This window comes from Sceloporus undulatus, chromosome 4 (genome assembly GCF_019175285.1).
Source record: "Sceloporus undulatus isolate JIND9_A2432 ecotype Alabama chromosome 4, SceUnd_v1.1, whole genome shotgun sequence".
Classification (NCBI taxonomy): domain Eukaryota; kingdom Metazoa; phylum Chordata; class Lepidosauria; order Squamata; family Phrynosomatidae; genus Sceloporus; species Sceloporus undulatus.
Window position 1 is genome coordinate 173,867,110 of NC_056525.1, and position 13,854 is coordinate 173,880,963.

Genomic DNA, 13,854 nt, shown 5'->3' on the forward strand with positions numbered 1-13,854 from the left:
GTTTTAATATATTGAGGCCATGAGCTGGTTGCAGTTGTGTGTATCTTTTTATCTTCGTGTGCCACAAAGATAAATGATCTTTAAATTATCTCAGCAAATGTGTTATTAATTCCACAATGAGTGTCAAAACTCAGGCTACCAACACTGAACCCAGAGAAAAGAGCTATAGTCTGCACAAAGGCCACCCAGATGCATTCAAAGGAGGGATGTCCAGCCCCACAAATATTGTTATTATTATTGTTGTTAACCTTTACAGTATTTATAAAGCGCTGTAAATTTACACAGTTACTATAAGGCTTAGTAAAGCAAATAGGGAGAGGTAATAGGAGTCAAAACAGTCCAAGAAAACCTGAGGGGTTATATATTCCCTCCTTGTTTTCAGGGTAAGGCTCATATAGACCTAAAGACTGCAACTCCCAGCATTCTGGAAACTGGTCATGGCTGCTGAAACTAATAATCACAGCTCCCATGGCGCATGCGCAGTAGCCGCGCCGAAGCGGAACCTTGTGTGCGCCGGAACCTTCAGCGCTTGGGTTGGAGGGAAGAGTCGGGCGTTGTAGCCATGAGACAACGAGAGAAGGAAGCCCTTTAAGTTCGACTCCGGCGGCGATGGCCAGAAGCCAGGCGGGCGCCGTGGGGCTGGTGCTGAGAGGGAGGAAAGGGTCCTCCCTGGTTCGGGGAGGCCCTGGCCTGGTCCTCCATATTCCCAGCGGCGCCGGGCGGTTGGGAGTCACACTCTTCCGGGTCCCCCTCCGTTGCCTAGGAGACGGGAGGCGCGCGGCGGGGAGACCCCGTTTCCTCAGCAGGAACGCGGCTCGATGGCGGGCCGCCGAAGAGAGAGGTGAGACTGAGCAGGCTGCCTCCGCACTGCATGCTGGGAACTGTAGTTTTGTCAGGCATTTAGCCTCTGAGAGCTCTGGGGCCACCATAAACTACAATGCCAGCATCCCTTAGCACTGAAGCCAGGGCAGTTAAAGCGGTCTCAAATCGGGTTATTTCTGCAGTGTGTTTGGGATCTCAGTTACTTGTTACTTCAAGAAAAGGAAGTTTAAGCGGTTTTTAATATGATATTTTAAATACAAACTTTTATATATAATATGATTTATATACATACACACATATATATAATATATGTAATTAACTATATATATATATATACACACACCCCGTATATATACGGTTTTAATATGATTTTATATATACTTTTATATATATATAATGTGTATATGTGTATATATATATATATATATATATACACAGTATATATACGTTATATATATATATATATATATATATATATGAAATATACAGTTTTAATATGATTTTTACAGTATATATATTAAAAATCATATTAAAACTGTGTGTGTGTATATATATGTATGTATGTATGTTGTAAGCTGCCTTGGGTCCTAACTTGAGAGAAAGGTCGGATATCAATAAATAAATAAAACTGTTTATTTTTTTAAATTATTGTTGTTATTATTATTATTATTATTATTATTATTATTATTATACTTTATTTATATAGTGCTGTAGATTTACACAGAGCTGTCCATACAACAATAAAATCGACAAAAATGAAACCTGCCAATGGCACACATTCTACAAAATACATATAACACAACAGATAATAATAGAAGATTATATAGATTTAAAAAAACAGACAACAAATTAAAAAGGTCAGATCTCAGGTAACAAAAAAGGTCTGGTTTTCCTTTAAACAGTGGTCAAATATTTGTTTGTTGTTTAGTTATTTATTATGACTTATGTATTTGCGTGTTATCCCTTCTCCTCCTCAAGTCTTCAGGCGAAGTACAGCACCTTAAAATGCAAAAGAAAAATGAAAAACATACAAAACCAACAGTTAAAATGCAATACTATAAATAGAAGTAATGTTCTTTCTCTGATTTTTGGTTTTAGATCAGTCTTGCTTTACCAAATCTTTTTCCCCAGAATGCAGCACACAAAAATTGTCATTAAGGTTTTGAAGTAACCTCCTGATATTCAAAGTGCAACTTTAGAGACAAAACTAATAACTAATGATAATAATAACTATGTAAAAATACTGTAATAATAATACATGATGTTCTGCTGCTATGGTCACAATACCTACAGCATCCATCTGCTGAGTGTTAAATATCAGGAAAGCCATTTAATTGAAGGGAGGAAATTTTGGGTTTCGTTGTTTTGTACTTTTTTTACATGATCTTTTCTTTATCACCAAGTTAAAACTCAAGTGGATTTCCCCCAAAAAATGTTTCACTTTCTTTATATTGTACCCTTGCTGTTCAGAAGTAATGCATTTACAGATAACTCAGATTTGTTGTGTGCTCATTCTTCTGGCTGCGATGTATATGAAAAATGTTCTTGCATGTATTGTTTATTATTGTAATCCTTCCGTTCTTTTTGCCTGGATTGGGAAACTACATGTTGGAAGTACTCCAGCAGAGATTAAAAAAATAATGACTTTGGAAAGAATCCATCCTGTATAAATTTGGGATTTGTTGCACCATAAATTGTCCCCACTTAAATCAGAAGGGGGAAATGTAGTTGTACAGTGATCCAAGGCTGTAATTGTGGAAAGATTTGTTTATTCTAAGTATCCTGTTGCTTCTTTTGATGTGCTTTTCTTTCTTATTTAGATGTCACCATTTCTGCATCACCAGCACAGTCTGAAAACACCAAAGTTAGTTTTTCTCTATCTGGAAGCAGAAAGCTTTATTTTGACACTCATGCCCTCGTATGCCTCCTGGAAGCAAATGGTAATTTGATTTATTTGATTTATTGTTATATAGTAATACATGTTTCTTTGTTTTGGTATAAGTAATTGGATTCTGTTCTTGTGTTATTACTTGCCTCAGTGTGTGTACATGTACACATGCCCTGGGAGTTGCTTCTCTGTGGATTGTGTTGTAAATGAAGTTCATGGGAGCTTCAGGGAAGCTTTAGTGCTGCCTCGACACTTTATATGCTGCAGTGTTGATTAATATGGACAAGATTAAGCTTTTCTAATGTGCAAGCTAACCTATAAATAATTGCCAGAGATAGCTTTTGTTTTGTGAATATTATATACTTCAGAGATCCTGTTTGGCTATGTCATATATGACTCACACATAATTAATATTTGTCAGATAACAGTGTTTTCATGTTGCAGGATTCACTACTCAGCAGTCTGAGATAATTGTTTCTGCTTTAATGAACATTATGAAGAGCAACACGGATGTGATATACAAGGACATGGTCACGAAAATACAACAGGTTATATAAATAGTTTGTTAATATATAAGTGAATTTTAAGAAATGTTTTAAATATTTAAACATTGTTAAACATAGACTTAAATTAGACCTATTGCCATAAGTGCACAGTTTTGTTTGACTTTAAAAAGTAATTCCTTATGCTATTTATATGATGTGTTTAGCTATATAAAGAGAGCATGTTTATGCTTAAGATTTGGTACATTTAGGCTTAGTATTTCCAGGCCCAAACAAGATGCCTATGCGGAAAGTAGTCCTGGAGATTGGGGTTCAGTGCAGTCCTGTTCCTCCAGACATGGTGCCAGCGCACAAGACTGCCCTGACTCCATCCTCCTTCCCTGTCCTTTAAACATAGAACATGAATGCAAGTTAAAAGGCATCTTGAGGAATTGAGTATCTGTGCGCACCAGCTATATGAATTTTTAAGACCTCAGAACTAGTTCAGTCTGGCTGCTGACAAACAGTTTTATACATAACTTGAATAAGTTGCTTGACATGTGACCTAGGTCCAAAAGACCCTGCAGAAATAATCCAGTTTGAGACCATTTTTAGCCTTCTCTGTCAGAGAGCTCTGGTGCCACAATAAACTACAATACCCAGGATACCCTAGCACTGAGCCAGGGCAGTTAAAGTGATATCAAATTGGATTATTTTTGCAGTGTGTTTTGGACCCTAGTCTAGTACAGAGAGGTTACTTTTAAGAAGAATATATACAACATTATCAGAGCAGTGTTAAGATAGTGTTATGAGTGTGTGGATTGTAGTATATGGGGCAGTACCGGTGTTCTCTATCTGTTCTCTATCCATCTGTATCCCTAGTTGGGCAGAATGGGGGAATGCTAGTGGGACTCCTATGCATGGAGGCATTGCACAGTGTTTGACTAAATGAAGTTCTTAGGCTTTTTTCAATTACTTAAATACTAGTTCACAAGAGTTGTCATTATGATGAATGTAGAGCAGATTATCATATTGACATTAATATTATTAAGTTAAAATACTTTTTTTTCTTTCAAAGGAAATTGCTCTTCAGCAGATAATGTCTCATATTGGTGTTGTGAAAAAAGATATGATTATTTTAGAGAAGAGTGAATTTTCAGCACTCCGAGCAGAAAATGAGGTAAAAGCAGCTGTAAAAAATCCAAAACTATTTATCCACAGTACAGTAAAATTGTTATTCATTATATTAGCACAAAATGTGTCATGAGTCTTCCCAACCATAGTCCCTAATGTAGAAGTAAAGGAAAACATTAAGACTAGTTATGGGTTGTTGGTTGTTGGTATGTGCCTTCAGGTAATTTTGATTTTGCTATATGCTACATCTGGCATTTCAGTGTGGGTTTTTATATGTTTGAAAGAGGAAACATAACAGTAAAAACATCCATAGAAAGCAGTATGTGGGAATAGCATTTGAATTTAACAGGAACAGTACTTGTGGTACAAAGCAGAAAAGGTGAACTATGGTGAAGTTATTTTTATTTTAGTGAGATATCCTTTAGGAATATGACATACAAGTGAATTCAGTTATTTATGTTCTTCAGATACAGCTAGCACAGTCTGTTAAATACATTTGCAGCCCAGCTCCGGAGAATTTGAAGTACACATGGAATTTGTTTTTCTGAAAGGAAGGTATCTTTCCCCTTCTTTACATAGCTTGCAAAAGTCATACATTACCTCTGGCTGTGTTGAAAGCTACAAAGCTGCTTAACATGTTTGAAACCAACCCATTCCATATGAGCAGTTTATTTAATTTTTTGTGATTTTTAATGATACTTGAGACTCTCCTCTTATTCCCTCAGTGCAGGGTGGCCAGGTATCATAATTGAAAAGGAGGAAAAGGCACTAAAATTTAGGACATTACAAACTAAAGTCTAAAAATACTAATATAAATATAAATTCATTTCATGTGGTTTAATTACAGCTATATTACATATACTGTATTTTATTATATACTCAGCCATATTCGTTAAAGCCTTCTCTTTTCCTCCCTCTTTCCATCTCCTTCTTTGGACCTCTCTCAGCCGCCAAACACCATTTCCCTCCAGTTCCTTCCTGTCTAATGTTAAAAGCTCCCCCCCCCCCATTCTTCTCCTTTTCTGGACCTCTCTCAGCCATCTAACACCATTTCTCTGGTACTGGAGGAGAAGGTTTTAACATCAGATTAAGACTGTAGGGAAGTGGTGTTATGTGGCTAGAGATGGTCCAGAGAGGGGAAGGACGATGAGGGGAGAAGGTTTAACATTGGAAATCGGAATGGAAGGAACTGGAGTTAAGTAGTGTTATGTGGCTGGGAGACATACTGGTGGACTGTAGACACATTTCTCAAAGAGGAACAGCAAACATGGTGTTACTCAGTGGCCTTCTTTCCTTTTTCCCTTGTGAGAATCAAACACTCTGAGCTCTGGAGGCAAGTCTTGTCTGCTGCTGCATCTAGGGGAAAAATAATTTTAGAAGGATCCCTCCTGTCATCCTATTTGCAGAAAATACAGCCTGCCATGTAGACACATTTGTTGAAGGGGAACAGCAATTGGTGCTAATCAGTAGGTTTCTTGGTCATGCTCAAGATGGAGGATGTTTTGGAGTTCCTCCCAGACCCTTGCACAGATGGTTGAAAAGAGGATGTCTGGTCACTCTGCCTCAGTGGCATCAAAGCAACTGAAATGATTATAGCTTGAAATCTGTGCTTGATGAATGCATTGCTACTTTGTATCTGTGCTTATGTTAATGTTAAGTCTTTTCTCTTTTTAATTGCAAAGAAAATAAAACTTGAACTTCAGCAGCTAAAGAAGCAAGTAACGGTAAGGAATTTTGCACTTGAATAGTACAACTCACTGAACATAAAATTTTAGTTAGGTACTTGCATGTCTGTGCTTTCTGTAAGATTTTTACAGGCTTCATTAATTTGGGAATAAATCCCATTGGATTTGGCTGGTCTTTCTTCTGAGTAGATGTAGGATTGCATTATAAGACTAGGAGTGCTTCTGAGACCAAAAAAATCAATAGAATTGTGAGAGGTGAGGGCATTGGGAATCCTGTCTGTTGATTCAGCAAAGAGCACTGCACATGCCCAACCCTAAAAACAAGGGTTTTCTCTTGTGCAGCAGTCACTTAGAGCATTATCCTAGAAGAGTGAGCCACACAAGCGAATCTGTAGTGTTCAATTCCTGTTGAATCAAAATGGCAGTAAAATCACACATGCTGTTATGATGAATCTGAGAGAAAGAACAGTACAATTGCACCTGGATGCAATGAGAGCTGGTTGAAATTAAATTTAGTGGAACTAGATAAGGGTTTATGTGGAACAGCAGTGGTGGTGTAACAAGCAGTGGAGCCGTTTTAGCTTTATGAGCAGTAGAGGTTGCCAAAGGAAGAGGGCAGGAAGAATACTTTCAGAGTAGAAGATTGTAAGAGAGGGGATGTGGTGCTAAAAGAACTAAGAAGAACTAAAAGAATAGCTCTGGGACTGGTTAACTGACTCATCAGAGAAAAGGATAGCCGACCTTTAAGCCACCAATATGATGAGCTGCAGCTGGCTTCAAGACCAGACCTGGAATGGTTCTGTGCCCTGTCCTGTTCATGTAAAGTGGGAGGAATTGAGAATGCGCTGAGGTGTTGAATCTTGAGAGGAGCCCATCAATATAAAATATTCCTCAAATGCCTTTAGGGGGAAAGTGTAGCCCCTGGGCTACATATGGCTCTGGGACACTGTTTGTAAGTCCCCAAAGGGGCCCCCTCCCAAGTTTATTTGAGGGCAATTTCCCCCCCCCCACAGTGACCCTAAACGGTTCATAATGATTGCAAAACACAGTGGTTTTGACTCCCTAACCCCTCAAATGTCCCAATGATTCCAAAACATGTTTAAAAAATTACCAGAAATGGTCAAATATGAAATTGTAAATATTGTGACAGTGCAGCTTGTGCGGATGGGAAATACCCCCCCCTCCCAAGTTGCTTACCCTTCTTTTAAGTGAAGGGAAACTATTGCTATTTAGGGTGGGGAAAATCCATTTTCCTCACATTCAATTGGTACTTGTAGCAGAAATAAGTTAGAGAAATAGCTTTGTAGGTTTGGGAGAAAAATCTGATCTTGAATAAACAAATCTAAAGAAAAATGAAAGAAATTAAATACAGTATTGCTTTTCTTGTGAAATGATTAAAGAATTTGAATAACAATACACAATCATTCTATTTAGTGCTGTACAATTTTTCTCTAGGATGAAACTTCCAAAGTTCGCACAGACAGCAAGTTAGATTTCAATCTAGAAAAAAGCAGAGTGAAAGAATTGGTATGTATATTTTTATTTCATATATTGTTCAGAAACAGTGCCACAGATAATTGTTCAGAAACATTGCCAATGCCAGTCTAAAGGATTATGTAAATCCTCTATAGGAATGGTGTAGGGCAGGGTGACAACTGCACAAAGCTACTGGATTTAAAATATGATTAGGAAGTAGAATGTCTGTCTTCTAGAAAACAAACTGCAGCTTGACCTTCTGAATATTACTATACAGTGTGACACCTGAATCCACATGGGATACATTCCCAGACTTACTGCAGATCATGAAAATCACAAATAACGGTGAACCCTATATTTCCACCAGAAGTTGACCATAGTCGTGGTGGAAGACTTCCAGATACCTAGAGAGGTGGTCTTGCTAGGCATCCTAGACCTCCAGATGCCTAGAGGAACCTTTTTTCCCGAGACATGGATAAGTAAAACTGGTTACCAGTCCCACAGATATGGGGGTTAAACTGTACTTAAGAAACCTATTGCTTTGTCAGCCTAAAAAACCTTCTGAACTAGCGTAAATTATTTTTAGAAAATCTGCTGAGTTTATTGAATGGCTTTTCAAGCTCAGTGTACATTTACTAGTACTATCTGTCCGCACCATAGGCGGTTGAGCCGTTCTGAATCCCCCTCCCCATAAAGGAAATTCAGCATATGATCAAGCCCCATAGAGATGAATAGGGTGTGTTCCTTTGCGTGGCATGGCGTGTGTGAGCCACAGGTGCACATGCCATTATGTCCTCCCAGGCTTGCCATCCATGAGACCTCAAGTCCACGTATGAGAAGTCCACATATGGCGCAGGTGGACTGTTATATTCTTAATCTTGACTGATAGTATTTTTGACAACTCTTAATTCATGGTGTTGGCATGGTCATTACGTACAAGAGTAAAGAATAGAGCAATTAAAGCCAGAAGCTGTTGCAGTGATGCTTGTGGACATTATAAATAACAATACAATGTTAACAAAATATGCAAATGATTACCTTGTTTTAAAGCAGAAATTGATCCACTCCTTTTATTTTTTAGTATTCACTTAATGACAGAAGACTATTGAAAATGAGAACAGAAATAGTGGAATTGGTAAGAACTGAACTGAAGGATCTGTCTCCTCTGTATTTCTCTCTCTCTCTCTCTCTCTCTCTCTGTGTGTGTGCGTGTGTGTATTAATTTTTAACATAAACTGTCTAATTCACAAACATAAATATTCATAATAAATATATAAAGATAGAAGGAAGACTAAAAAAGGCAAAGGAGGAAAAATACATGTTCATATATAATTAAAACTGATATATAATACTAAAGCATGAAAACTCTTTAACAGTTTTAACAGTTCTTAAAACACTAAACACTAGCTAACTATGAGCTGAAACAAACAAACACTGAGAAAGCCTGGGGGGGGGGGGGCGGCATGCTACAACCGCATGCCACAGCCCCAATCTGGCCAGCTTCCACCCCAAATAGGAGCATAAAAAAGCTCCCCCTTTGCTGCTGGAACCAGCTTTTTGCCAGCTGTGGGGCATGAATCTAAAAGCTACAAGCCAGCTTTACCGGGACATCTGTTTCGGCCCTAAGGCTGCATCTACACTGCGGAAATAATGCAGTTTGACACCTCTTTAACTGCCATGGCTCAATGCTATGGATTTCTAGGTTTCTAATTTGTAGAGGCACCAGAGCTCTCTGACAGAAAAGGCTGAATATATTACAAAACTACAAATCCCAGATTTCCACAGCATTGAGTCATGCTAGTTAAACTGGTATCGAACTGCATTATTTCTGTAGTGCAGATAGAGCCTAACACACAAAAAGGCTATAAGCCCTCCACAGTCCAGAATGCAGTGAAGGGGGAAAAAAGCAAGACAAAATATATTGTTCCACCATTACAAGTTTCAGCTAATAATCCTACTACTAAAATTACTCATAGACAAAGTCATAAAGTATTGCTCCATTAGATTTCTTATTGCTTTAAAAAACCTGTAAATGCTTTCCAGTCTTTTTTTTTTTTTAATCTTCAGTTGGTTTTTTCTTTAAAACCCATGTCAGTTTGGCAGCTTGGACTAACTCAGTAACCTTAGCAATCCATTCTTCAAAGATGTAGCCATGCTAGTCTGTAGAATCAGTATGTAGAGATCTTGCAGCACCTTTGAGACTAACTGAATGAAAGAAGTTGGCAGCTCTCGGAGACTTCAATGTACTTCCACCAAAGCCAAGGAAACTGTTAGCCAAGCAAACTTTTGGTCCTAAACTATTACAGCCTGTCATCAGTAATGGACTAGATGAGGGCAAGCAAATACTGTAGAACTTAATCCAGACAAAACAGATGTCTCCTGGTCAGTCTAACTCTAAGGCAAAGCAGGAAATGATATTCACACTTTGCTGGATAGGGTTACACTCCTCCTGAAGATCCAGATATGCAGCTTAGGTGTACTCCTGGATTCAACTCTGAGCCTGGAAGCTCAGGTTTCAGCAGTGGCTAGGAGTGCATTTGCACAGTTAAAGCCTATGCACCAGCTGTGCCCATTCCTTGAGACATAAAATCTGGCCACAGTGACATGTTCCTTTGGAGAGTGTTTGGAAACTTCCATTGGTCCAAAGAGCTGCAGCCAGACTGCTAACGCCCCCTGGCTGTCCATCCATTTCCAGACACAATTCAAAATGTTAGTTTTTACCTATAAAGCCCTATATGGCTCAGGTCAAGGTTATTTGAAGGACTGTGGTCGGAAATGACTTGAAGGTATACAACAACAACAACAACAACAACATTTTTTTCTTACAAACCAGCTCATGCTTTGAGATCTTCTGGGAAGGTCCTCCTATCTGTCCTCTCCACCCACCCACCCCAGTACATCTGGTGGGGACACAGGAGAAGGCCTTCTGGGAGGTTGTCACCAGGCTCTGAATCTCTTTTTCCAAAGACGTTACACTGGAGTTATCTACTTTTATCATAAACAAGTAAAGATAATTCTGTTCTGACAAGTATTTGATGAGTGACTATGTAAGGCCAATTTCATTTAACCAGTGTTCCAAATCTGGCTCATTGTTGTGCTTGTGTGTGTGTGTGTGCATGTACACGTGAGTGTGTATTTCATAGTGTATGTTTTAATCTGGTTTTAATTTGCTTAATCTGGTTTTTGGTTGCTTAACCTTGGTTTAACTTTTGTATCTTGTGCATTTTTAATATATATATTTTTTAATTTGTTGTAAACTGCTCTGGGTCCCAAACTGGGCAAAGGACAGGATAGAATTATGTTTGTTTGTTCATTTGTTTATTGTCCAAAGTAAAGGTGAGGAGAGAGAAATTTCAAATGAACCCCTATGTATTATATTATTAAGCAAAACAATGGGTAGGATTTTACAAGGAAAAAATTGCATTGTTACCCAAAATGCAAGGGTCCAAAAATATTCAAATACTGTAACAATATTCAAATAGGGGAATTTTATTCCCTCAAATGACAGCAGCCAAGAGGGCTCAGGCAACTAAAGCGGGTATCAAGCCTATGTCTGGTGGTTCCCAGAAACAGAACTCCCAGGAGCAGGTTCAACACAATTTTATTTGTGATCAAGGCAAAATCATTCAGACAAGACATCCACTCATGCATACACACTCAAGAACTAACAACATAATGGTAGTAGCAGATAGCAACTTAAAGGGGTTTGCAGAGGGTGATACTGTATGAATTCCAGATGTGTAGCTTCAATCAGGGACTGTAGTGAAATGGAAAATGGTTCAGCAACTATTTGGGACCATGGCATGGCCAGCTCATGCTGAGGAGTCAGGTGTGATACATACAGAGTAGTCTGTATGAATTTCAAACGAAACCAAATTGGGGGTGTTTTGGTAGGCATTTTATAGGACAAAACATATCCCAGGGCAAATTTCAGGATATGAAAGGATTTCCAGAAGAGAAGAATGAGCAAGGAAGTTGAGAATTGCTGGACTGTAAGTGCAAATGACCTTGGACAAAAGAATATTGCTCCTGAAAGGGAGTGCATTTGGATTTCTGTTCACATGTAAGCACCTGGTCTATTGCCCACCATCATTCCTATCAGTGCAGGGATTGTGCAGTTACCAATCTCAACCAATTTATCCTGTCTACGTGCTCTGGAGCTCCCCCATGCTGAGCTTACTGGATTTCCTTGTATGGCAAAGCGATTTCTCATACTCGGGCACCCTCATGGCTGCATTTTAAACATCCCATTGATATCAATTTGATATCTAAACAGAGGAGATGTTCGGGGGATAAACCTAGAGGTAACAGCATTGGTAGAAAATGTAAAGTATTATGTAAAACCTTACAGTATTACCTTTTATAGATTTGAGTCTTTTTAATGGAAATATTTAAATATTGAAACACCACCTTTCATTTAAGCATGCACATCAAGATCGAGCTTTAACGCAGACGGACAGAAAAATAGACACCGAAGTTGCAGGTCTGAAAACAATGCTTGAATCGCACAAACTTGACAACATTAAATATTTAGCAGGTAAGTAGATCTGTCCCAGTGCATATGTCTAGTTTCCTGTCTCAGTTGTCTGCTGTATATATCCCTGTGTTTGATATCTTTATATGAAATGTTATGCTTGCCTGCCAAATGGTACAAACTGTTAAGTGATGGTGGGTCCATCAGTTTAGAACAAGGAGATCTCTGATTAGTATCAGAATTTTACCACCTTTTTCTAACGTAATATCTGCTCAAGCTTTGGTACGTATCACGGTGTGTACAATTCCATTGTTACTGCTTAGTAAGATAATAAAACTTTAATTTGTGACATGTTTCACCATAAAAAGCCAGCATTATACACTAGTATATTTTCAAGAACGATACCATTTTGATATGATTTCATGAACAATATTTCACTGTGTCTGGTATTAAGTCTCCTGGAACTGTGATATATAATCTTCCTTTCTTCTTCCCATCTCCTGCCCACCACCACCTTTGAAATTTACCTTCTGTTCTAGAAATGTAGATCATAGGCTGTGATTCTGTAAATGTGCAGATTGCCTTGATTTCCATATTGTCTAACAATGCATAGTTGCAGGCAGATTCAGGTTGAACTTTGAATTGTTCTAAGATTTCTGTGTTGTCAGGCTTATATTTTTAAAAGGATTAAATTTTGACAGTATATATACTTTTCCCCCACCTCTGTTTTTTTACAGGTTCAGTATTTACATGTCTTACCGTTGCACTGGGATTTTATCGTTTATGGGTATAACAAAGCATCTATTCTGAAACAACATGTACTGTCTTGCCTTAGAAAATGATAGGTTATCATCTAGCTGAAATAATGTAGCCTTTACTGCAAACAACCACTGCCATTTTATTTATTTGTTGAACTGAAGAATGTAACCAAAGAATGTGCCTGAAAACAAATGTAAGTATCAATACTGTATATCTATAGAAACATGGCCTGTCTCACAGGCCACCATATTTTATACTGCCTTGCCCAACCACATAATTTGTATGTGTTTCTAGGCTACTGTAATTCTACGATTATTTACCAGCAAACCAAATGTAACTATTAAATTATAGGAGAACCTAGATTTACACATTTCCTTTGTGTTGTTAAACCATTCTGTAAAAATTGTCTATGTGTTTTAACAGATGATTATACTTTGATTGTGATCTACTGTGGTAAATTTCTATCCAGCTAATGTTTTATGAACAGGTAATGTACAAGTTCATATTGAAAAGTAAATGCCAAATGAATAGTAGAGTGAAAACCACATCCTAAGTGTCAACTTGATATTTTTTAAAAAAGGAAGAAAAATGATTACAGAAGGGAACTATCATGGGTTAAATTTCTGTATGTTGACTGCTCCTGTAGATTAAGAACAGCACAGTGTGAAGTAAGTGGGGAGCTGCATCAGCTCCCCCAGGATGTTGGAGGGCTATACTATCACCCTACCTCACTCAGTTCTTAGGAAATGTTAAAAAACTGGTCAGTCATATCCCCATAAGCATCAAGGAGGCACCAATGGCCATTTCAGGCTATTTTCAGTGGGCCCAGGCCTGTAGTAATCTTTTCCAAAAACTTGAAGTAACTTCTGGTCACTTCAGATTTTGAACAAAAGTGTCTGAGCTAGAATGGCAGACTGGACTTTGCCCATCGCTGTTGTAGAGGACATAAGAGGCTGACCACACAGTCCTATACAGGTCAGCTCAAGAGCAAATAAATGGCAAATAAAAGCAAACACAAATAAATTATTCTCAGTCAAATGGGTATAAGATTGCAGTGCCTATGGGTGTGTTTCATTAACTTGGGGCTGGTAGTAAAGTTCAACAATAAGCAAAATTCAAATGCAGCCCAGTAGT

At 38.2% G+C, this 13,854-nt stretch overlaps 1 protein-coding gene across 1 annotated transcript; it reads left to right on the forward strand.

Moving 5' to 3' along the window:
- Positions 1 to 502: 502 nt before the first annotated feature.
- MCUR1 (mitochondrial calcium uniporter regulator 1) lies at positions 503 to 13,313 on the forward strand. The gene is made up of 9 exons (XM_042463758.1): positions 503 to 841; positions 2,643 to 2,762; positions 3,155 to 3,258; positions 4,271 to 4,372; positions 6,009 to 6,050; positions 7,467 to 7,538; positions 8,569 to 8,622; positions 11,910 to 12,024; positions 12,699 to 13,313. Exons 1-9 carry the CDS (start codon positions 610 to 612, stop codon positions 12,752 to 12,754), a joined length of 897 nt encoding a protein of 298 aa, XP_042319692.1. The 5' UTR covers positions 503 to 609; the 3' UTR covers positions 12,755 to 13,313.
- The last annotated feature ends 541 nt before the right edge of the window (positions 13,314 to 13,854 follow it).